The sequence below is a fragment of the Tamandua tetradactyla genome, chromosome 3 (genome assembly GCF_023851605.1).
Source record: "Tamandua tetradactyla isolate mTamTet1 chromosome 3, mTamTet1.pri, whole genome shotgun sequence".
NCBI classification, from domain to species: Eukaryota; Metazoa; Chordata; class Mammalia; order Pilosa; family Myrmecophagidae; genus Tamandua; species Tamandua tetradactyla.
In genome coordinates this window covers 181024343-181050146 of record NC_135329.1, presented here as the reverse complement: position 1 = coordinate 181050146, position 25804 = coordinate 181024343, and the positions used below count along the sequence as shown (strand labels likewise).

The window sequence follows — 25804 nt, the reverse complement described above, 5'->3', positions numbered from 1 at the left end:
ATGGGACAAATGAAATTACGGCAATAAAAGGGATAAGGAGAAGCGAGTCATCCCCCAGGAAGTAAAGAAAAAAAAAACGTTTAGTTTGAAAACTTGAATTATTAATTGACGGAATAATTTCTTCCCTAATGGAAGAGTGAGGCTGGGAGGGGTGACATTTATCTGAGGCAGCTCTGACAGGTCTCGTCAGACACAGGGGAAAGGCCTGGATGACTTATCACAGTCCCTTCCAGACCTATGATTTTAAAAGAGGCAGATAAATGTCCCATGGGCCCTTGTTACTTTTTAAATTGATAACTTGCTTCTGCTAAAGAAGAGATTGTGGGGCTAATACATTAATTATATCTGCAGAGAGCCTTCCATCCACAGAACTTAAGATGCTTTGCCAGTAGCTGCTGAAGCACCATTCCATTCGGGCATACAGAAACACTGAGGCATGGAGCAGTTACGAGAAATTTCCAGGGTCATGTGGTACACCATCCAAGCTCTGAAAATAGAAGTCATGTGGCTCTAAACATTAACCACCAGATTCGGGGGTTAGGGTTTCTGATACCACTCTCTCACCTCCCAAGTCTCTGATACTTTCACAGAGTGGTAAACTCTCAAATGGAGTATAAAATTATTTGTTTCTGATTACAATATAAACACAGGAGAGAGGATTTTTCAAGGAAGGTGATGCTTTAAACGGATGTGACCAAATCAAGCAAACAGCAACTTCTCCCAACTTAACATCATCCTGATTCTAGGATGAAGCTCAAACTCCAAAATGCTGGACTCAACTTTCTGAGCCATGCTGTGCAAGCACGGCTTGCCTTCAGATCTCTGTTACAGCAGAGGCTCTCCATGAAAATGCGTACCTTAGTTTGAACATCTAATTAGAACAGTCCAGTAATGAGAATTATGTCAACAAGGTAGATGCCCGTGTTTAGCAAAGAAAGGAAAGAAGACTAAGAGCTTTTGCTTAGACGTAGAAACTGATGGCCCCTCTGGGGTCCCGTCTCCTGTCCTGCCACTAGGCACGGTACCATCCCTCAAGAACAGCCTGTCCTTCCAGCACACATGCCCGGAAGCACCATCTCAGGGGGAGGCAGGACCTGAACTCAGGCCTCATGCCTTTGAGATCTTCCCATTTTTCTCCACATGTCTCTTGGTATTCGCATCCCTAATTTACTGCCTATGTAATTATTCACACACACATGAATTTCACCTATTGTATTAACAGCTCTCCGTCTGCATCTGGTGTGTTGCTAATACAGCTGGTGAAACCAAAAGCAGTAGTTTCTGCCTGTGGTTTCTAGAGAAACGTATGTAAAGCAATTTGTATAATCTAAGTGAGCACATGGGTTGGAACTGGGTTCTGTCAGGGGAATGAGCTCTCTGCCTTGTGGTTACGCCATAAATATGGATTAGGAGGGCCCGCCCTATATAAAAATCATAGGTTCCATATTGGTGACATGTGGGATTGGATAAGAATTTGGGGGATGTGCAGTCCATGTGGCCTGCATAACTGAGCTGCATTTTGCCAGGAGGAGGTTTCAATATTCTGGCAACAGTAGACTTGCCTTTCTCATAGGCAGCCTCACAATTACCTGTTGAATGGAAAGAGACTACTAAGAAGAAGCTGCAGAAGCGTTTTCTAATCTTTATCCTATGCTGGCAGCAAGACCGAAGACATTCTCCCAGGGGCCTAGGCCTCACCTTAGCCTAGCCTGCATTCAAATTGTAAAGAATGTTTCTGCAAGAAAATACCACCGCCATCCCCTACCACCTTAAGCGTGCATTAATCTTGTTTTTCTCTGATTCCCCCAAGTCCCTGGTTCTTGGTACACTGCAATGGTGTTGACAGTGACTGGGGAATTGAAATCAAGTTCCCACACTGCTGCCCCAAACGTCATATTCCCCTCTTTGCACCCCCTGTGTTGGACCGGTGTTTTAAAACCTCTCTTCCGCGCCACAGAGCAGAACAGGCTGCTGCCTGCATCCCTGCATCCCTGCTTGGCTTTCCTCATAGCTCCTGCTGTCTGAGTTTCCCTTGCAAGCCCACCACTCAGCACCGGTTAGCTTGGCACAGCGCCCACCGTCCAGCAGCTACAAAGGGCACCTCCTGGTGGCACCGGCGTAGACGAAGTCTCCCGCCCACTGCCCCATCTCCCCCACCGCCCCCGCCTCCCCTTGTGGCATCAAATCAAACTGCGGCAGACTTGACAAATCTATTTGGCACGGTTCACTCAACTATTTCAACCCGAACAGTGCAGAGCTCCGCACTGGCTCACTGTGAACACGGCCGGCCGAGTCAGTACATTAAATACAGACATCTGGGGGATGCGCTGACCGAGGGGACGGGATCACCCTTTGAGGGGAGGACTGGGCAGGGCTCCCCCATTGCCCGTCACACCTGCCGCGGGGCGAGGGAGCATGTGGGGACCAAATCCTAATCTCCAGTTTCCTGCCTCCTTCTAGGTCCCCAGAGAATGAATTTCTAATGGGGACAGAATGGGCTTTTCTTCCATCCCAGCTCCCACTATTTAGATAAGACTGAGAAACTTACAAAAAAACCCAAACAAACCAAAACAAAAAACCCAAGTTACCCCTCGGCTGCTAGGGAAAGAAATTTGGCCAAAGATAAGAAGAGGAGAGAGGGAGTATTCTATATGAAAATGTTTGAGAAGAATGATTCTGAAGGAAACCATAAAGCTAAATTCAATTCTCAGGAATATCTTCCCTGCAGAACGAATACCCAAATAAAGCCAGGGAAGACAGCATTCTATCAAAATGTGCAATGCTAAGGTATTTCCAAAAGCAGATTTCCTACAAATGGTGTTTTAAATAGCATCCTAGTCCATCTGCGTGCTTTTAAAATCAGCTTATGCTACAGTATCCCCCTGGCCAGCGCTGCTTAGTCATTGAGCCTGGAGAGGGAGGCAGTCAGGTGGAATTCCCTCTTCTCCCCAGGCCCCACCCCATCCAGTGGCCGGCCCTCGCCTGCCCCGCTGAGTGTCTGGGCTCTACCAGTCTATTTACTGAACAGGGTGGGTGGAGAGAGAAAGATGAGGGAAAAGGTGAGGGGTGGATGAGGACTTGACCTGCAGGGCCCCCGGCACCCTCCTGCGATCTGGGCTTGCCATTCCCAGCCGGGGTACTGCACGTCTCCCTGAAATACAGTCAGTGAGAAATGGGACCGGGCCCAACATGCCCAGTTGAGAAGTCTTTCCATTATTAAGTACCTCACTCTCTTCATCTGTGAAATGGGGAAATTTTTCCTTTTGATATCTGCTAATATCTAGAAACCGTGGTTTTCAGACAAATGGTGCCATGCTAGTATGGTGATTTTAATTCTTCTAAAACAATCTACCCCTTTAAAAATTCACATTTCCTTGAGCGAGGCGGTGCTCACAGCACAACTCAGCCCTGGTTCCCAGATCTTCAGTTGTATCAGCAGGAGTAAGCTGCCATGAATTGAAATACTGTGCATCAATGAAAGGGAGGGGTAAGGGGCATGGGATGCATGAGTTCTTTTTCTTTTCTTTTAATTTCTTTTTCTGGAATGATGCAGATGTTCTAAAAATGATCATGGTGAAGAATACACGACTATGTGATGATATTGTGAGCCACTGATTGCATAGTATGGTTGGCCTGTATGTGTGTGGATATTTCTCAATAAAAAATAATAATATTAAGGAGTAAGCTGCTGTGAGGCGGTGATGGGATCCGAGGACAGTCCCTTTGGAAAGGGTGTTTGGCACCTCCAGGCTTGGCCACCCGCAGCCCTTTTGATACTTCAACATGACAGACCAGGGCCCTGGTGGAAAACTGTGACTCCAAAAAGGAGAGACCCTTGTTCTTCCTCCCCAACCCCCTTCCCAGAAGGAGGAACAGTTCCTGAAAATGCACATGTCACCAATCTCCTCCCAGCCTTGGGAGTCTGCCTGCAGAGACCTTCGTGGCCCCCTCACAGATGTCCCCTGCCCAGGGGACATCACCTGCTATTTCTAGTGAGCCCCCCATTTGCTGCATGAACCGTACAACCAGCACATCATCGGTGCCAGCTGCAGGCCCTTTTACCACCGCAATGCCATGTGTCTTAAGGGCCAGACATTCCTCCATAGGCACAACAAGGCCCCCCGGCACCCCATGGACCTCTCCTCTGGGAGCCGCAGACACTGAAGGCTCCAGCCGAGAGAACGCAATGCCTCACCACCAAGCCCGATTGCCGGTTCAGAACCCATCTCCCCAACAAACCGAATTTCCCCTCATTATTTATTGTCCTCTTTCTCCTCCAGGACATTGTGATTCCCTCTCAGGATTTGTGCCCTTTCATTTCCAGACCTCGGTTACTCCTGAACTGCAGTTTCATGCGGTTTTGTGATTGTTAACCCAGCATGTGGAAGGGACTCAGGCCATAAATGCTCAATGAATCCTGTATGAGGAGACACGGACTGGGAAAGCATTTTCTCCTTCATTTGCAGTCAGAGAACACACTGCAAGCTCTCTCTCACTGCTGTGCAAGATGCAACAGCAGCCAGGCTGTCAAGAAATGGCGTTTTCCAATCACTTTACCCTAAGAAAGAATATTTTCAGGGCAAGCATCTCCCTTGCCTCCATCCATTATCTGAGCCTCACTAAACGAGGCCTCCTCCCCCATGTGGACCTGGGTTGAAGCTCCTTTTGTCCCACCCCTTGTGCACCGGTTCAGAATGCTGTTCACATGGGAAGATGGATTTACCTTGTGGTTTTTGCCATGCCGGTACATCATCCAATCTTCACCATTAGTGCTGACCTCCAGCTTGTAGGTTTTGACATAGTAGCCATTCTGGGTTTCCCTGGAAATCGCACCCTGTGTTGCAATGGCTGTGAGCACAGTTAGAAAGCGTAGATCCACCTGGGGAAGAGAGGTGGGTGAGTAAGGGGCCCACCACTCCCAACACAGGGCAGCATCTTGTTTTTTCTTCAAAGGACACCATCATCACACTTAGCTTACTGAATCTGTGATTCACTCAGCTGTATTTGTAATCAGTATCAGTTTGCAATTCTAGTGGACAACTAAACTCAACTTATCTGACACTAAATTGGATGCCTTAAAAAGGTAGCTTGAGTCTTTGTTTCTTTTTCCTTATTTATTTTTGGCAAATCCGAATGGACAGTATTAAATTTATTTTAGAGGAATCATTGACCATCCAGAACTACCAGAGCTCTTCTTACTAACCTCTGACCAGTCTTAGATGGTGAAAGCAGATGCTGTTTTAAAGGAACAATGGCTAAATCCAATCCAATCCACTCTACTTCAATCTGGTTCAATTCAATCCAATTCACTTATGATGCCCTAGTTGCAAAAACCACAGCATATCCTCCTCCTCCCCCCACCTCGACCCCTCAACTCCATTGTGTTTTTAGTTGCTCAGGTCACTAAAGGGTCAAAGGGCAGGCAGAGTCTGCCTAAGCAATTAGGCTTATGAACCGACATTTTGAGGCACATCCCATTCCACAATGCCAAACCCATTTGGAAACTGTTGGATGTTATTCCTTTAATGGCCACAGAGTTTCTTAATGGCAATTTTTGTATAGCCAAAATTTAGCCGGAGTATACTGGTAAGATCCAGTTCTGCAGGTCCTTATTGGCCACTTGAAACATGCCCAGAATTCTTAAGCATTCAAAAGAAGCCCAAAATGGGTAGCTGAGAAATACGTGGCTAGCAATAAGAGAAAGTATATGATTAAGGGCCAAAAACAAGGAGTATAATTACTGGAATACCTCAGAACATATGATTATAAAGGAGAACTTTCTGGAAGCTTTGTAGGATGAGAAGGATTGTGGAGAAGCAGAGAGAGGATAATGACAAGTAGCCTTGGAGTTGTGCTGCTAGGATCTCTGTGGGCTCCCCAGAGTTTCTAAGTCATCTTTCTCCCTTTCCTGTTGTCTACTCTGTAATGTTGTTCTAGAACAGAGGTGACTATATCACTTCAGAGCTAGGATAGGCTTGCCAATGGGTCATAAGGCTGTCTGTTGTGTGTCATAAAAACAGTAGTTGCTGTAGTCTGGAACTGGCCATTTGCTTTTCCTGATTACTTCTTCCCAGAGGATGGAAACTGGACCTGTCTGTACTACAAGGGAAGCTCATTTAGTATGAGCTGCAAGCTTCACTCAGAAGAAAAGCAAAACAATAGTCTGAAAAGATGCCGCAGAGCATCAGGGTAATTTGAGTTTCATTCCTGGTAGTGACATTTTCCCATGTGTTATTCTGATACTTATGTGCAAAAGAGCTTCCTGGCATGGCTCTCTCCAAATAGCAAAGATCATGAGAAGTTGCCATGCTCAGCTAACACCTCCACAAGTCTGCCCTTAGGAAGACGCCGCCAAATCTTTGATGCTACCTTATGCCAAGAATGAGGAAGATCTGGAATGGTTTATAGAATATTCCTTGGCTAACTATAGCAGAAGGGCAAACAGCATCTCCTGGTCAGCCAACTTCTTCAAGGCCTGGTAATCTTCACTATGGCAGGGACAGAGTCCAGCTTACTCATTTTATTCCAGTGCTTAGCATATGGCCTAGCAGAATGTATTTCTGCCTGGAACACATTTTTTAATGAATGAAGGAAGGAATAGAGTTCTCAAGTATGCGGTTTATTTCTGTGTGCCTTTCTTCCACTTTAGTTGAGGAACTCTACCCCACCCCCACCCCCAACCATCCACACATACTCTGGTAGGCAAATAAGTACCTGGAGGTATTCCTTGTTGGAATCTAAGTTGGGGGTCCAGCCATTGTCATCACCGTGGAGCCGGCTTTGCTGAGGGGTCCACCTCCCATCTGAGTATGTAGATGAGGCACTGATCTGTTCATTAGCAATCCGGCCAGACTCCATTCCCAGGGGAACATTGCACTGAAAGTCTGCAGAATGGAAATGGTCAAAGGCAAAGTCAGTCCTCTCAGCCTCAAATACCGAAGACCCACAAAATGCTGCTCCTTTCTAGGGACAAGTCCTTGCAGGCATTCTCTTATCTTAAACACCTAATTACACACACACATTTTAAAAACTACACCAAGGCTGAGAGCTTGACAATCTCTCTGTCTGAAGGGTTTTGGAGAAATCAGGCTGTGGATAAACAAAAACCATAATGCAAATTAAAAATACCAACTAGAGCAGAAGTACCATGACTGCTGCAGGCTATGGGTGCTCAGGGATGCCAGATGCACCATTACTGTGGTGCAGGTAAGCAGGAGAGAAACTCATGGCAATTTGGGTGGGCTAATACATCATGGGAAGCCTGACTTGTTAATAAATACCCAGAAGGCACTTTCGCTTTTTTCTTTCTTTCATTCAACTGTCTCATGAGTTCTGGCACAGAAGTCAGACATTGAAAGCTAAACACCATTGGTAATGGATGGTGGTGATGGTAGCCCAACATTGCGAATGTAATGAACACCACTGAACTATATATTTGAATATAAAGGGGAAATTTTAGGTTGTATATATGTAACTAGAATAAAACTTAAAAAAACAACAATATAGGACTATACAAGACAAACATGAACTCTAATGTAACCTGTGAACTACAGTTAATATAATTATAATAATATTCTTCCGTCAATTTTAACAATGGTACCACACTAATGCCAAGTGGTAATAATAGGGGAAACTGTGTGTATGAAGGAGGTTATATGGAACTCTGTATTTTCTGCATGATTTTTCTGTAAACCTATAACTTCTCTAATAATAATGATATATCTGTATATAAAGCCTAAATACCTGTCTTTTGGAGACCTCTCTATGAGCATGTGTGTATCAGTCTATATACCTCTGCACCTCCTGTCTGGACAAACAGACCCAGAAGTCAATTATTTTGGCCTTGTGTCATCGATTAAATCACTGTCCTTCCCATGGATACCATGGACACTGACCAGTGTTGGTGTGTGCATGTGTCTGATAAGGACCCACAATCTTTTTAAGGTATCAAATCTATTCTTTAGCTCAGTGACTGCACTGGCTGTTTACAGTGTCTGGTGCAATTTGCAGTGCTGTTGCTTTGTCACTCAGTCTTCATGAGGTCTTTGATGGAGAAACAAAAGCAAAACCCCAAACAAAACCCAGCAACTTTCCTACAGGCCTGGCTGCTGTGTCTATAGTTCTGCATGTGGTGAGCTGCCTGCGAACTTGGCTGCATTTCCATAGCTCTAATCATCCTTAAAGTGGTTCTTTGGTTCTAAAAGTTGTCATTTGGGAATTTACAGTGGAGATGGGAGCATATTTGAAGCACATGTCGAAGAGGACCTGATTTGAAGAGGGAGACCAGGGTCCGAGTCTGATAGCCTAGACAGCAAGTTCCCTAACAGCTTGGGTGAGAGCTACATTTTTCAATGCTTTGCACGGGTACATTGTAGAAGCTTAAAAATGTATATTCATTGGGAGAATGAAGTGAACGTCCAAGGTGTACCAGTCTAGCCAGGCAAACTATCCTTTTCCCAGGGCCAGTTGTTGCACATCCAAAAAAAAAAGAAAGAAAAAGAAAAATAGAGGGAGGGAGGTGTTTAAAATCACTCTGTTTTGTGATAATGGCCACTGAGGCTTGGAGAAGGGGAAAGCTGACCCTCAACTGAAAAAATGTTAGCACAGGAGGGGACACTATACAGCTCAGCCTAACTATTCTCCCTTTCATTCATATATGAGCAAACTGAAGCTTGAGATGGTCTCATGATTTACCCTGGGAATAACTAATTCTTTTTTTTATTTCTCTTTAATGATTCAAGGATTTATCACGAATCATGCAAAACACACTGCTAATTGCACTAGCAAAAGCTAAATGTAACAACACTCCAGAATTCTGCAACTGTCAATTTAAAAAGTTTTGTCCTAGTGGTTGAAAGGTTCAACATTGTAGGGAATAGCTAATTCTTTGTACAGTTTTTTTTTTTAAAGAAACAAGTACCGCATCCAAATCACCATGTTCTTTTCTCACTAATCTCTTCCTAGTAAGAGAATGTGGCTCCCACTCCTTGAGCTGTGAGCCACGGCAAATTCAGGAGAGTTGCCATCTCCTCTTTCCACCCCAGATCAGATCAGCCCCTGTTTCCCTGCACATTCTCACAAGGCTGATGAAAGAATGGGACAGGGCTCCCCGCCGCCGGCAACTCACTCTCCAGCGGCTCTTGATGAACCAGATAGTAACGCGCAGAGAAGCCATCCTTGGCCACCGCCATGTCTGTGTGAAAGGTCAGGGAGAGGATTCCCGTCGAGGAACGGAGTTCAGAGGGTGTCTTGGTCCCACAGTACTTGCCAATCAGGGGGCCAACTGGACACACAGGAGAAAGAGAATTCGGCAGAATCAGAAAGGTGAAGCTCTGTATTCAATGCATTCTCCCCTCCCACCACTGCATGGCATTCAATAAAGCAGCCCTTTGTCCTCCTTGATATAAAAAGAGCAACCAAAGATATCTTTTAAGAACAATGTCCAATATTTTACCCTACCATTAAAAGTACTTTATTGACATGGCCTCACTTTGTTCTCATACCCCTAGGAATTGGGCAGGAAAGGTGTCATTTTAATGCCATTCTACAGAAGGAATTGAGGCTCAGTGAGGTCATGTGACTTTCCATTGTTCTTATAACTCGAAAATAGCACAGCTGGGACTCAAATTCAGGTTTTCTGACTAAATCTCATGCTTTCCCCTAGAAAGCTCTTCTTGTTTAGCCATCAAGCCTCCTTGCAATGGCAAACACTTAGAATGTGTACAAAAATGAAAAACTGATTTCTGTGCTGGTACTGACTCTACCCAAGGCCTATATTGGTCTCCACTTTAGAAGTACAGGTCCCTCTTGGCCTTGGGTGAGGCACCTTTTCCACATCCATGGCTGTATTCATAAAAAAATAATAATTAGAGTAATAATGACAGTGATAACAGCTAACTTAGATAAGTCACAGATAGGTTAAGTAATTTCTTAATTACAGCCGAGGTTCTACAGCTGTAAATAGCAGAGCCAGGATTCAAATCTAGTCGACCTGGCTCTAGAGTCCTCCTGTTAGGGCACTGGGGTTGATTTAAAAAAGTGGCCAAATCACTTTCTGTGGAAATCCTGACAACCTGGAATGGAAAGTTTATCATCTATAGGCTCTCATTCCCATCCATGTAGCTACTCAGTCTTCTCTCCTTTTCCAAAGAAAATTTCCAAGAAAGGAAATTGCCTCTCTCTAGTTTCTTTCAAGTCACCTTTGGTTAAGGAGAAGAATAAAAAGTCATCATGGGTCACCTATAAACCCTACAGGACTTAACTCTTTGTTCTTTATTGTTCCAAAAGCAATGAGCTGGCAAAGGGCAAGCTACTGAGAAGTGTCCCTGCGACAGTGACAACACTTACCATGTGGAATGCCATCCCAGATGTCCAGCCAATCATATTTGCAGTCTCCCTCTCCCACCTGCAAAGGGTCATGCTCCAGGTCAAAGGTCAGAAACTGCAGGATGATCTCCATCTTGGGTTTGGCCAGGATGGTAAAGGTGCAGTCCAAATTGTGGGGGTACTTCTCAGGAAACCCAGGGGATTCAATGGTTCCGTTGGGACTTGTGAAGTTTTTCGAGCAATCTTCAGAGCCTGTTTGTAAAAGAGAACTGTAGCACTAACAAAGTAAAAGACGTCTTTTTGTGCAGCCTCTGATGCATGGGTTATTTAAATGTTTGGGCCCAAATCTCCCCACTCACGAAGTTTTTGTTTCCACTGGAGTGGTTTTGAAGCAACATACTCTTTGCATCCACATTTTAAACCCTCAAGGCAGTCTCTTTACAGGATAGAAATTAGGGAAGCACAGCTGGCTTGCTCTACATACTAGAGTAAGAACAGCAATTGAGGACTTTGGAGTGTGTGTGTGTAGAGAGGGGTGTGTGTGTGTGAGAGAGAGAGAGAGAGAGTGAGAGATTGAGTATGTTGAAAAGAGGAACAGAGTCTTCTTTCTCAATTACTCAGCTGCTTGCTCCAGAAATGTGAGTTATTTCAATCCTTAAGGAAGACTTGCTGATTGCCAGCAGGGAAAACAATGTCACCCCTTATTTATTGCTGACCTCAACACTGGCCCCTATTGTACCACAGCCAACTAAGTGCCCCCTTTCCCTCCAAGATCCAAGGTGCCTGAGGGGAGGGGCAAAGGGGAGCTTGGGTCTCATTCATGTCATGACTGTATTAAAACGAGCTGCTCTGTAGTGGTCGGACAATTAACAATTGGCGTTTTTAGCCGGTGGATCACAGCAGGGCGTGTGGGATGTTAAAGGCCGCTCCAGCAGTAAGTTTGGAAAAATGCAGCAGTGTATTGACATTTGGAAGGCTTCTGGTTCCTTTGTGGTGGGGAGGGCCTTGCATCTCTCCTCCGCTCTCGTGCCTGCTTTCGCGGGACTCCGGGAGGCGTCCTCATTGAATGCGGCGCACACCCACCTCTGGAGCAGGCCCGGACAGCAGCAGGGGCCAGGGGCTCACAGCCCCCGCGTCTCCTCACGCCTCCAGGAGTCCTACGGAAGGGCCGTCATTGTGCTTTCACCAAGCCACCGATGGCCAAGGCAGATCCACAAGTCCTGGGAACATCACAACCTGGACCCCCGGCCCCCACGGAAGCCAAGGACGGACGCGAGCTCACAGGGTGAAGGCAAATGCTGCACAACTAGAACTGATTTCGTAGCGTTCAGATAAGGAAAAAAAAATGGTAGCAGGATGTATGAGGAGAATAATATACGCTTTAAACGTGAAGGAAAAAAAACACACAGAAATACTCAATAAACCAGGTGTTTACTGGCAGGAAGTGTCCTCTGGGGATGCACTGAAATATAACTGTGTGATGTCAATATGCTGATCTTAGCCTGCAGCGATGTCTTTATCCGTGGCTCCTGTAGCAGGCCGCTCCGCTAGGCTCTTTATTGATGACGGTTTTCTGGAAAGCTGCAAACGTCTGACTTGGAAAAGGTGCCATGCAAATAAGCGGGGGAGGGGGAGATGGCAGCTTCCCTCAGCACAAGACGGGAAATTCCAGTATCCCCTTCCGACCTGCCGTCCGTCAGCTCCACCCTGCTACCCAGTGCTGCAGGATGGCAGGGTGGACACCAGGGACACACGAGGAGTGAGACCTAACCTTTTCTCGGATCCTTTGAGGCTCTCTAAGTGCCTCATCTGGGAGACTGGGTACCCCATCATTCAGGGGCCGTGGGGTGGCAGGGCAGGCCCATAGGTCAAGCAGGCTGGGGGGAGGAGTTGGGGCAGCCTCTATCCCAGCTTTGTTTATTCTCAGGTCCCCAGCATCTGTGGGCCTCCTCAATGGCCCAGAATGAGGCAATTCGGCAAAGCCAAGCCAGCTGGCAGGTCTTCAGGAGGCTGGGAAAATTTTGAAAAGGTTAGCGTTTATGGCTGCTGGGCAGCCTTCTTGTGAGCCACTTAGCCGAGCCTCACACAAGGCTGGGAGGAGATTAACTCTCTTCACAACTGGTTTGGAGAGCTAGAAAAGGCATCCTGACATCTCTCCTACAGTCTGCTCTATTGTCTTTCTCTTCGAAGGCGAGGGGTGGAGTCTTTATGATGGAGTCTTTCTTTCGTCTCCAATTCACGGGAGACAGGTGTTTCCACGGTGGACATCTAAGTCCAAGAGAGGCGTGGAGAAAGTGAGATTCTAAAGCACCCTCAGTCTCCAGAGTCCTGAGGGCCCGCATTCAACTGGAAAGAATTTTCACCCTTAGGTACTTGAGGCCCAAAACTTCAAGACTAATAATGAAAATGTGTGTATCTCTGACATATGACTATAAATGGATGGATTTTTTGGATAGGTTTGAATGATGTGGAAAAACGGTTTTATCAAGTTTGTGTTTTATGCAGAAAAGCCAAACCCTCTATTAGAATCGTGCATGGTCCAAGTGTCAGATGAAGCAGCTGAATATCCAAAGGCAAAGAAGAGCTCTCAGAAAAGGGTGACCATTCTTAGGACAAAAGTTGAGTATTGTGGAAATCTATCTAATCCAAGATCCTTTTCTGGGATGTGTTAAAGGGTTAAAAAAGCACACAAACACACAAAAAGCAGTCAATAGATACTGAAATACTCAACACTCAGGATTACTCAGAGAAGCCGGGGGATTTCTGTTGCAATGAATGATTTCCTACCAAAGGGCTCTGGTATTAAAAAGTACCCACCCCATGTTTTTTTACTGTGAATTTAAAAATAACTCTGCAAGCAGAGGAAGAATCTACATGTATAAAAATATTGGAAATATAGTGGCTTTATCCAAAGCTGAGCTTGGCCTGACCACAAAAGGTTAACTCAGTTCCTCAATTCAGGGAGTGGGGGTAGGGGACACTCCAGGATTTCTCTATCTGTGAATGACCCCAGAGATTTCAGTTTCAGAAATGTCACTGGGCACTGGGGGAATAAAAAACTTGATCAATCTTGAACTTTGGTCAAAGGAGCATTAGAAGAGAAACATATTTTTCCACTGTTTCCGTTTCCAGAGTTATTTTTAAATTTATTTTAAAATTTCTCTCTTCTGCTCATGCTTTGGTGATTTGAGGTCCTTTAAGTTTACCAGTTGTTTTGGTTTACCTTTTTATATATGGACAGTCTGGTAAAATACCAGAAAATTTTTTATGAATCACTTCATTTAGGGCAGGCATGAAATGCCCACCCCAGCCACACACCCCATCTTTACCCAAATTGTGAGTTTATGTCTCTCAGTGTAATTCTGCAGGAGAACTTTACTGGGAAGATGTGCCATCAAAGGTAACTAGATGCCCCTGGTGATTATTTGCGTATCTGTGTTTACAGTTTACCCCTTCTTTCTCTTCTTGAATCTGACCAGCAAACATAGTCATGTTTGTTTGGATTTCTTCAGCATATTCATGTATTTTTTCATGTTCTGTGGATGACGTAAACTCATAACACCAACGGTGGAGGGAGGTATGGGTGCAAGACATGGCGCCTTGAAAAATATTCACTTCTAACCTCAGTTTTGAATTGTGCAACCCTTATCATTGATGGGTTTCATATAGGGTTGACTTTCACACCAAGGGTTGATCTTTTAGATGGGCACAGTGGTGGGTGTGACTGGCCCTGAGAAGGATATGGGAATAACCTTCTTTCTCGCATTCCCCAGAAGTGTGGTTTGTGTTGAAGGGCTGTCTCCACCACAGCCTCTCTTTCTTCTCTATCTAGCAGTCTCAGTCGCTAAAGTAGGCTACCCCATTTCTCCATGCCCAGGCCACCTTCCCTGGCCGGCCACTATTGTTTCTAAGCAGTACAAAGACTCGCTGCCTCATTTGACATCCTAATTCAACCTGTTCTCAAAAGCAGTGATCCTGAATTATGACAGCTCTTAATTATTTTATCCCTTAATATCCTCCCTTCAAATCTGCATGATGGATAGAGTTAATATTCACTTTTCTTCTGGCTTTTTGAAGAATGTGGCATCATCAGTTATGAAATAAGTGATATGAAACCAGAGGTGAGTTTTGAGGGTGCCACCCACCCTTGCTCTGACTTTCCTTGGCCGGCTCGCTCAGAAAGGAGCTTATGCTGTTTTCCTTCCATGGTCGGTACTGTGGAGCTGAGTGACAGCTTTTGCACTAGGGACCTTGTTATCTAATAAACTTCCCAGATTCCCCTGCTCCCCACCTTGCCAAGCCACTAGTTTGCTCCATCATTTTCATAACCACAGCATGTGGTTATGCTAAATAAATTGTACCTTTATTTAGCACTTAGTTTCTTCTGCCTCGTGTTATAGTTTTCCACTCAATTTACATATATATATTCTAGCAACATCTACCGTGCATCTATTATGTGCTGAGGGTTTACACATCTGTCCCCCCCAGGAGAGAAGGGCAAATGCCCTGCGTGATTTTATTCTCTCTTCTCTCTCCCTACTGTCTCCCAGCTAAGGATGGAACAGCGTATGTTCCATCAGTGCTCACAGCACAGGATGGAAGGGAATATGGATCACCCAGCCCCGAGCCACTGGACATGGACTGCAAGTCCCTGTGCCCTCCCCGTAGTCGGAAGCATACGGCCCCAGACCTCTCGCTGCTGCAGCTGGCGGACCTTACCCTGCGGCAGCCCTGTTCCCACTCAGGCTCCACGGTTCCCTGTCTCCACCCTTTCATTTGATTGTAAGTTCTTGTTCTCACGCAGACAAAGCCGACAAATATTTAGACAGAGTGGATATAAAAAGTGCTTTCAGCAGCTTCCACTTCCCTTCAAGAATTGTTTAGTGAAAAAGAAAATATATATGAATAGTTCCCCTCACACTGAACTCAACAGGCGCCGGTCTTGGGTCTCTCAATGACAGTTCTTGAACTGAGTTGTAAAACTTAGGCTGTGGAGAGGGAGAAACACACTCATACATAGAGCATGAGCCTCTGGGTTGGAGGGAAGGGCCAAGGATGAGGGGAGAGTTGGAGGATAAGCTTCACTTAGCATCCAGATAATGAGCACCACGCATATTAGGTGGAGAGAAAGATGTGCTACTTGGAAGGCTTAAGCGTAGATGCTGAACCAGCATCTTGTATCAGGGAGGCAAGTGAATAGAGTTCGCTACATCCAGTCATGGAAATAAGTGCTGGCCCATATTCTCAGGGCCTGCAGTAATCTAAAGAGGACCTAATAGAAATCATGCAATCAAAAGAAGTGCAACATTCTCTGCCCTGTTTTCTGTTATCCTTTTAACTGCTTTTCAGGGAGTTGGTTTCACTGGTATTAAGGAAGTGGGGGTCAGTGGACAGGGATGAGAAGTATGGATTGCCAAGGGGAATGTCTAGGAACTGGATATGGATTTTAAAAGCTTTGCCCTGACCCCATTTTGGGGGGGAAGGGGTTGTCAATTTTACCTTTAGAGGCTCTAAACCCTGGAAAGAGCATGTCTCCAACACCACGCAATTCCAGATAAAAGCAATATAAACCATAAAGTAGCTGTGAGGACATTCAACCGAATTATGCTTTTTTTCCGTAAGGATTATGTTGATTTTTAAAAACATACAAACCTCAAATTCTTACAAAAAGCATTTCTCTTATTTATCTGATGCCTCCTACTCTGTTGGTACCACAATCAATGCTTAGTCTGCCCACTGGGGAGCACCCAGCACTAACCTTGCAACTTGCGCTCTTGAGTTGGATGATAACCTGTACTGGCTTTTCACCCCTGGCACGTTCAGATTCACCTTGAATCTCTCTTCCTCCAATCACCTTAATTGAAGCAACATTGTTTCGCCCCTTTGATGGTGCCATATTTCTTTCTATTATGATCTTTTTGAATGTAACAGATCATGGTTGTGTGTCCTTCTAATTTCCTCAACCCCTTTGAGCCTCAATTTCTTCATCTATAAGATGAGCCCTTACCGTGTGTTAAGGCTTGTCCTCTCAACCTTCCCTTACATAAGGTCCTGAAGCCAGTCACAGATGGCAGGTCCTGTCTTCTCGAAAGATGTGCATCTCCTAGGGCTCCAATCCATGATAGAGAATTCAAGACACTCACCTGTCTTGAAGATCTCATAGCGCAGGGAGAAGCCTGCCCCTTGCCGGGCATAGTCGGAGGTGAACTTGATGTAGAGCACGGAGCCGGATGAGATGATGGTGGGCGGGGCGATGTTCCCACAGTGCTTTCCCAGGAGGTCTGCGGATTCACTGTCCCCATCCCGAATCTCAATGAAGTCATACCTAGGTGAGGAAGGCACAAAAAGGCACATATAAGAAAAGGACACCCTAAGGAGATGAAAAGGACTATTGCCCATTCCAGCTGATAGTCTCTCCAATCATTTATGGACATTCAGGTGTTTCAGATTGACAAAGGGTACTTCAAGTTCATTGGTACAGGCTGGCAAAACTAGATACAGGAAGTTGAATTGCTCTATTAAAATCTTGGAGTTAATGAGCACATCTGTGGATGGGTGGAATTTCAGCCCTTATCTCTTGCCCATACAAAAGCTGTAGCATCATTCGATCAAATATCTCAAAGCCACATTGTTTCCCCCTTTTGGTGGAGCCATATTTCTTTCTATTATGATCTCTCTGAATGTAAGAGATCATGGTTGTGTGTCCTTCCGAGTTCCTCAACCCCTTTGAGCCTCAATTTATTCATCTATAAGATGAGGATAAAAATATTCACCTCAGAGGGTTGGGATGGGGGTAGAATGAGAAAATATACATAAGATTCTAGGCCCATTGCCAGGCACACTGGGGGTGCTTCTCAGATATTTGTTCATTTTCATGTCCTACCCTATTCCAAATTTCTCCTCGGTCATCCCTTCTTTTAAATTTATTTGTTATTATTTTTTTTAATTAGAGAGGTTGTAGTTTTACAGGAAAGCTATGTAAAAAGTACAACATTCTCATATACCCCCCTATTTTTGACATTTAGCATTAGTGTGGTACCTCTGCCACAACTGATGCAAGAATATTAAAATATTATCATTTACTATAGTTCACATTAGGTGCATTTTATCCCCATATACCACCTTATTCACCCCCTCCTACCTTTCTCTTTTAATGACAAAAACTCCTCAACCAAAGGCCAACTCCCTGAGATGAGACTGGGAAGTTCAGATCAGTATCTAGTTGTGGGGCTTGGAGTTAGGGACCCCAGAAAAAAATATGTTCTTAATCTTAAATCATTCCTGGGGGTTGAATCCATTTGTAATTAGGACCTCTGAAGATGTGACTAGTTAAGGTGTGCCCAATCTGTATGACAGTGGCCCTTACTCCAGGACGGATGAAGTCCTTATAAGCAAAGGAAAGTGGACACAGAGAGAAGCCATGGGAGCAGACAGAAGTTGGAAGTCAACAGAACGGGGAAGAAAAAGAAGAAGATGCCACCACACACATTGTAATGGAAGGAAAAGCTCAGGGCCCCCAAAGATCATGGGCCCACCAGAAGACACTGGGATGAAGCCAGCCTTCTAGCCTCTGAAACTGTGAGCCAATAACTTCCTGTTGGGCAAACCACTGTATGGTTCATTGTATGCTATTTGTTCTATCCGCCTAGAAGCTAAAACACCAGTCAACTTCACGGTTTAAAAAAGAATCAGCATGATCTTAGATAAGGCAATAAAAACCTTTCTCCAAAAGCAGGGTGTGAATCCCCCGGGACCCAGCATCTCTGAGCACAGAACTGTTGGCCTCAGCGAGAGGCAGGGCAGGCTGGCATCCCAAAGTCGAGGTCTCTGTTCATTCCAGCATGAAGCAGACCGGACATGGAGGAGAAACACACCACAAAGACATCCTTGGCTAGGTTCCTGGGATGGTGCACACTTAAAATGCCATTTTATCTTTACGGACACACATTTTTCAGGCTTGGTATTTGCTCTGGCAATCTTCACCGCGCTGCATTTGTGCTCCTTCTCTCAGCCTTCAGTTCATACTCCTGTCCTGCCTGCTTAAGGCAGGAAACTTCTTCCTCCCTTCACATGGCTGGCCACTGTAACATTGTTTGCTGAAAACCACCCATCTCCCTCTCCCTCCTTCTCTGTCTATTTATTTTGCATCAACCTGTTAAAACAACAGGTAACAAATCTCTTCCTTGAGTGGAGTTGGAAATGCGGCCTTCCCTGGGATGCTGCCTGCCTGCTCCTGTCACGCACAGGGTCTGGGGGAGCTGGCTTGCCCGCAGGAGAAGTGGGGTGTTTGAGCCGAGTGGCCTGAGGCCTCACGTCAGCCCCCAGGAGCCGTATTTCAAACTGCTCAGCCACTTCAAAATAAATAGGCCTGCAAAGGAAGTATGAGGAGCAGACCAGGATTAGTTCATTCTTAGGCCCCAGAGGGCTGGAATCCTGCAGTTAAAAGAATTGCTGGAGCTGTTTAGAGTCCAGAGAAGATGACAGTGTTTGCCCCCAGGAGCTCTGGAGGGCTGGCCACACTCTGGGACAGGCAGTGGGACTGCGGGACTCCACGCAGGTCTGTGACTTCCGGGCGGGAGATGTGCTGACTTTGAAAATGTGCTTCCTCACTTCCAAAAAAAAAAAAAGTGAAATGACGCTTAGTCCCTTCTCAGAGGGAAATCCCCTCAAACCTTCTGAAGTTTTTGCTTTTTTCACCCTGAGGGGAACGCTGCTGGACATTTTCTACTAATGATGATGCGGTAACAATGTGCTGAAAGGCTGAGAAAACTGTCACCTGTACTCACTGATCAGACTTTCCCGCATTCACCTGGGATAGGGAATTCATCGCCCCAGGCATAGGAGTCCTAGTCCTGGAATTAGAGCTGGATTTGGAAACCAACTCTGCTACTTATTAGCTAGGTGCCTTCAGGCAAGTTATGTAATGTTTCTGAGCCTTAGAAATGGGGACTATAAGAGTAAAATGGGGGGGGGGGATTAGAACCTTTCTCATAGGATTGGCGTGAAAATTAAATGCCATAACGTAATCTGTATAAAGAGCACACAGCCTGGCACTCAGGACGCGCTGAACGTATGGTAACTGTTATTTGCAGTATTCTCACACCCATTTCAGAGGTGAGGAGGCTGAGCCACAGAAAGGAGAAGTGACCTTCCCTAAGAGAGTGAGCGAGAGAGCAGAGGTGAGTATAAGTAGGAATATGAATCTGTTCACACGTTTTGGAGGCATTTTGGCAAAATGTGACAGCAGTTAATATGTGCAGGCACTTTAATCCAGACATGCCACTTCTGAGAATTTTCTGTAAAAAAATAATCAATCGTGCAAAGATGTATATGCCCCTGTGTTTAGAAAAGCATGAGAAAAGTGAAAATATGCTTCATTCATAAATAGCATAAAGTCTAAATGTCCAACAATAGGGGACTTGGTAAGTCAATTTTGGTGTATTCACAAAATTGAATATTCTGCAGCTATACAAGCATTGCTGCAGCTCTAGATTTTTAATTGTTATGGTATATTAAGTCAAAAAAAGAAAGCAAGCAGGTTAAAAAAAACAGCATGTTTAAAATATATATATATAACTCCTTGCATATATATTTTTAAAAAGTCTGCAAAACTATATAATAAAATATTAATAGTGGTGCAATATCTGGGTATTGGGATAACTGGTCATTTTGAATTTCTTCTTTGTTCTTTTCTATTATCTGAACTGTTTACCATGAGCCTATTTCTTTAATGAACCAAAACGATAGAAGATAAAGCTGCTTTCGTTAAACAAAATATTTTAAGTACAAGGAGAAAAATAATCCAGTGCTCATGATCTAGCAGGTGAAGAAGTAAACTCATCACCAGCATCAACATCAGCTTCATCACCCATCTCCCAGAATCAGCGGGAAGATTAAATAAGACACAGCACGTCAAAGCACCTACAGTATTGCCAAGACGCATGGCACACACTCAATAAATGCTTTAAAAATTTTTTAAAGACCACCTCATAGCTCCAGGCTTTGCATTGCCAATTTCTCTAGGAAATACAGGAAGGACAAAGAAAGGTCCTGACATCCCACTGGCTTGTTCATTAGAAGTGGGAGGGTTTTATCTGGCTGCCTAATCACCCATAGCGTAATTTAGGGGATTAACAAAATCAGCAGTGAAGCAGGGCTACCCGACAAAGGTCCTATCCACAAGCTTGCCTCAATTTACTCCATGGATATACTGCCTCAAATCCTTTTTTTCAATAAGGCCAGCTACAAATACATCCTCACCCCTCTACATACACATAGAGTGAAGGGAGGCATTTTTGGAAAAAAAAAAAATTCGTATAGATCAATTGTACTATAAATTTCCTCTCTGAGCTTATAATTTAAAGGACCCCTCTGGTGAATCCTTTTGTGACGCAAATAATCAGCCCTTACATGAACTTCTTAGAAAAACTGGATTTTCCTATCTGGTTGGCTTAAGAGGAACGCAACCCCGAGTTATAGTTTACTCACTGAAATCCCCTCTTCCTCCAGGATCCTACTTCTGCTCTCTGGCCAAGACCCACTTAACCACGGGGCCTTCTGGCTGGGCTTTTTTTTGTCTAAAGGGCACACTCTGAACAACATCTGACTTCATACAGAATGTCTCATTTACCTCCTGCATGACTGACTCATTTGGGGAAATTTTTTATTATTAGGGATTTGCTACAGCTGGAGAAAATCTCCTTGGAAATTTCAGTGTTGTCAGGTTAATTTGTGAAAAGCTCGGCAGAGGCTTAGGAAGCTTGTGGCCTTGGAATAAATATGGCTTTGCATCTAGCATCTGATATCCAGTGTTTTCTGGGTAAAGGAATCTGGGGTACAAACTCAGTGCTTGCCCCCATGACAGTCAAGTAGGATAACCTAAAAGCCACCCCTCTTAGAACACATTCTTCCTTTTCCACATGGAAACTTGAGCCAGCTAACAGACACATTAACTATTGTGTTTGCGTTTCATTATCCACAATCTCCTTCAAATTAAAAAATTCCTTTTCAAGCTTTAACACTACCTTTTATTATTATTTTCCTATGCTAGATTAGTCACCTCTATCCCCAGTTCTTCTTTTTTCTTGCTCTCCTCTCAAATAGTTCCCCAAATGCCTTTTTATTTCCCTCCTCAGAGATTCCGACATCTGCGTGTTGAGTATGTCTAGAGAACACTTTCTGTACTTTCTTTCTCAACTTCAAAGTCTTCATTTCTCTCCCCAAACCCACATTCGGGGCGTGGGAATCTTGATAGTGGAATTAATTTTAAGAGTCCACGGGAGAGATATGAAAAAACAATCTCATCTCTTCTTCTCATCACTAAGGAAACATGAAAAGAAGCTTTCGAGTTTCCAGAACTCTATCCATGCTAAACCCTTACCAGCAGGGCACCAAAGGGGTTAGCCACGGAGCCCATGCTGGGAGCATCCCACGCCGGGGTCCCTCATCAGGGCACAGCCTCATCCAGCCCGTTGCAGAGTCTACCTTTATGGATGCCACAGAGCGCTGCTTGCCAGGGGCTCTGTACCACAGAGCACGTGGGTGCTGTGCCCGGGCCATGGGTCTTGAGCCCCTCAATCAAAGCAGCTGCAGCCACCTTTCCTGCTATTACATCATAAAAATTTAAGACATTGTGTACGCAGTGAGGTCTTTCCAGTCTCTAGGACTTTGCACTTGCTGCTCCCTCTGCCTGCAGTGGAGCTTCTTCCATGGCTGGTTTCTTTTCATCCCTTCAGGTCTAAGTGCAAACACCACCTCCTCAGAGAGGCCCCATCTCAGATGCCATGCTCTTTTTCTCTATCTCACCATCCTATTATTTCCTTAATTGCTATTATCATAATCTGTAAAGTCTTGTCAATATCCTCATTTATTTGTCTCCTGCATTAGACAGTGAGCCCATGAGGGTGAGGGCCTTCCTGCCTTTTCTGCTGCTGAATTTCTAATCCTGCTTGGCAACCAGCACATAGTAGGGCTCATTAGTGTGCTGTTCAGTGAATCAATGAATGCTGGAATTGACCTCGGCGTCATATGTTAAGAAGAATGCATTCTATAGAGATGATGCGTTCTATAGAGATGATGACGTCCCGGGGGTAGATGTTTGGTCCGTTCCATACTTGCTGCCTTTGTTCCCTGAGCTATTCTGGTTCTATCTGGAAACCGAAACATTGCCTCGTGACTCAAAAACATGAAATATAACATTTTGAGTGGAAGAAACATCTCAAGTCATGCTGACAGCATTTTCACTATTAGCGGCAAACAAATCAACTATAATTAAAATGCTGTCAAAGTGATTTGAGATTTTTCTCACACTTTCAAAGTTCCATATTTCATGAGTAGATGATCCAGGCCACAGAATTTATCACCTCCTGGAGTGCCTTTCTTACAGGAAGCTCAAAGACATCTACAAACATCGTATTAATCCTTACATTTAAAACTGCAGGGAAAAGATGAGGGGAAAAAACAACACTGTCATGTCTCACTTCCCAACGGGGAAGGAGCCGAGACACAGAGAGGACACAGGGCAGGTCTGCACAAAGAGGAGGTCTCTGGTGAGTACAGGCCCAAAGTCAGGCATCTTGGGCTCAGTACTGACCTCCTCACCTTTGCGTAGAAGCCTACTTGCTGCTAGGTGGCATTTTTAAGACGGCAATCTCGCCTTCTTGAATTGATCTCTCTTACAGTACTGTCCATTCAGTAAGAAACTGGTATCTCAATGGGAAGGGCTCATATTTAGTGAGCACGTATTATGGGCCAGGCCCTGGGTTTAGATATTATCTCATTTAATCCACACAAGAGCCCCTGTTATTATTCCCATTCATTTGCAGATACATAAAGGCTAAGATACAGAGAGGTTAAGTGACCCCCAGTGCACATCATAAGGAAAGCTCAGAGAAAAGGCAGCCTCGCTCAGGGCACCAGCCCTCACCTTGTTTCCTTTGCCTCACTGATGCATGAGACCCGAGAACAGTGAAAACACCAGCTTGCCACAGCAAAATGGCATTAGGAAGTACCAGGTGCAAAGAAGCTGCTGGGTCTCGGGCTTCCATAAAATAGGTGTAAGGTATGAAAGACACTTAACTGCATCTCACTCTTTTTATTGTTATTTTGTTTGAACAAAGCCTAAAGAATTTGCCCCAATTAACAGACAAATCACCAATAAAATCAGTGAGTGGGTTTAGAATTCATGGTTTCAAGACTCACCCAGTAAAAAATGTAACTTGTAAGTGCTCAGATGGGATAACATAATACTTTTTGGAGCTGTATTTTTATAAACAAATACACACCCATATGTGAACGTATGACCCACAGAGCGAGGAAACAGTATCCTGTGTTTTATATGCTCCAAGAGTATCATCTATAGCACGTATTCTTTCAAATCCATGAGTTTTCAGTAGGGTCCAGAGATGAGTTTCAAAAGGTTGCAGAACCCCTGAAATTATATGCAGACATTGTGTGTCTGTATGTATGCACATTTTCCGAGGGAAGGGCTCTGTGACGAAAGAGTTTTGAAGCACTGCCACATAGAAACGTATCTGTCTATTAGGATGTCATGCCTTTCTTTTAGGGAAGTGTAGTATGTGGGCTTTGTGGACAGACTCACAGACCCAGCATTTGCTAGTGGTGTGACTGCAGACAAGTCACTTAACCTCTCTGAGCCCCTGATTCTTCAACTATAAAATGGAGATAATAATAGCTCTCATCTCGTGGGATTGTCAGAAGGACTGTGACGGTACATAAAGGCCCAGGACAGTGCCACTTGCCTTAGAGGCATCTGATAGACACTATTTTTATTGTTATAAGCGTTCTATAAAACAGGATTGTCTGCTTTAGAGGTTGCAGCATTTGGGGGAGAGAAGAGTTACACACACATGGTGCTTTGGAAACGAAACATGTGAAGATAAAATGACAAGTCATAAGTTAGAAGCAGTCAGTGTCAATGCCCCACCCCCCAAATTTGATGCTAGGGAGGATTGTTTCTAAAAATCCCCTTCAAGCACAAATGCATAACAGTGCAGCAGTAACTTTCGTTTTTGAGATTTTATTTCAATTGTGTGTTTCTGGACCCAGGTTCTGGAACCAGCTTAACTGGCTGGATTCCAAACCAGCCCCCATCTATCAGCTGTGTCCTGAGCAAGGTACTGAAGTTCCCCAACTTTTACCAAGTTAACCTTTGATCACTGGCTCAGCACAGCATCTGGTACCTAGTAAGTGCTCAATAAATAGGTATCAATTATAATTGCAATCATCATCACCATCATTATTTAAGTAACTCCAAGCTACATATAGTTCTGAAACTTTACACGTTTGCAGATTTGCATTGGTGCCGGGTGCCTTTTTAATAGCGGCTGCTGATAGTTTCATATTCCTCCTTCATTTCTTCCCACCACCAATCTTTGATATTTTGAGCCTCTTCCTTGCAATCCCCTCGCAGCCAGGGTCACCATGACTCTTCAGAAGGGAGGAAATCTGACCACCCAGCAAAGGAAGTATGCGGAGAGAATAACTGAAAACAAACTGAAGGAATTATTCCAAAAAACCTTGAAGGCAAGAAAATGGAAACTACAAATAACATCTATTTATAATTGCTGGTTGTTTTTCCGCTGAAAGCCTGGGATGATAGCAAGGACCCTGCCGAGCTCACTGTTCCTTGTGGAGCACGCTGCCAAGAACGCCTCTGAAAGGGAGGAAGGAGCCTGCTCCAGACAGGGTGTCTGATACGTCTCGCTGTAGATGAACTTTCAGAGAATTGAGGGCACACAACAAAGACTCCACCACTTCTCCCCTGACCCACTGGCTGAACACAGCTTCCCCCACAGGGAAACAAAGTGCATTCCTGAGGCTGTAGGGCCGAGCTGCTGGACGCACAACCACTTGGGAGACAGGCTTGGAGGCAATGCGTTTGCATATATGAGGCAGGATTTTCTAGGTAACCAGGGCCAACGAGATGCGTGCTTGAGTGCTGAGACTTTCCTCTGCCTGCTGTAGGTGTCTATAAAATCCACACCCTCTGCAGTCAGCTTAAAGGGCCCCATGGCTACTATTTTGCAATGATACCAGAGTAGAAAGTAGGTAAGAATAGCCCACAATTTATCCCCATTTGTTTCTTCCTTGGAGGCAGCAGCAGCTCAAATAGGCCACCAGCGGATGATCGGGTACTCGGGTGTGACCGCAAATCCCAGCAGGACCACAGTGTCACTAAATTGTCTGAAGCTCGCCTGGGTCAATCAGGCTCTCGTGTCACCTCATAAATCGGAACAGAATCAGGACTCTTTGCCTCCCGGGGCCGGCTGGAAAGGGCATAAGCAACTGGTAGCCCCTCAGGGAGAATGAGGAGACATGGTCTCGGGGCCCTGGCGTGCGGGCAGTGTTCCTTTGCTTTGCCAGGTGAATGAATGGTGAATCCAACTGTGATAGCAAGTCATATCCTCTCCATCTGTCCAAAAAGTGGGGACCTGCCAGGAACACAGGAGTACTGGAC

At 44.9% G+C, this 25804-nt stretch overlaps 1 protein-coding gene across 3 annotated transcripts in view; it reads right to left on the bottom strand.

Moving 5' to 3' along the window:
* NRP2 (neuropilin 2) overlaps positions 1-25804 on the bottom strand; it is a 117587-nt gene that overhangs the window by 66761 nt on the left and 25022 nt on the right. For all 3 annotated transcript variants that reach the window (XM_077154815.1, XM_077154817.1, XM_077154818.1), the window contains exons 3-7: positions 16470-16651; positions 10348-10578; positions 9128-9283; positions 6715-6884; positions 4724-4879 (exon numbers count right to left, since the gene is read on the bottom strand). In XM_077154815.1, coding sequence (XP_077010930.1) covers positions 4724-4879; positions 6715-6884; positions 9128-9283; positions 10348-10578; positions 16470-16651 — 895 coding nt within the window. The remainder of the gene's footprint in view (positions 1-4723; positions 4880-6714; positions 6885-9127; positions 9284-10347; positions 10579-16469; positions 16652-25804) is intronic.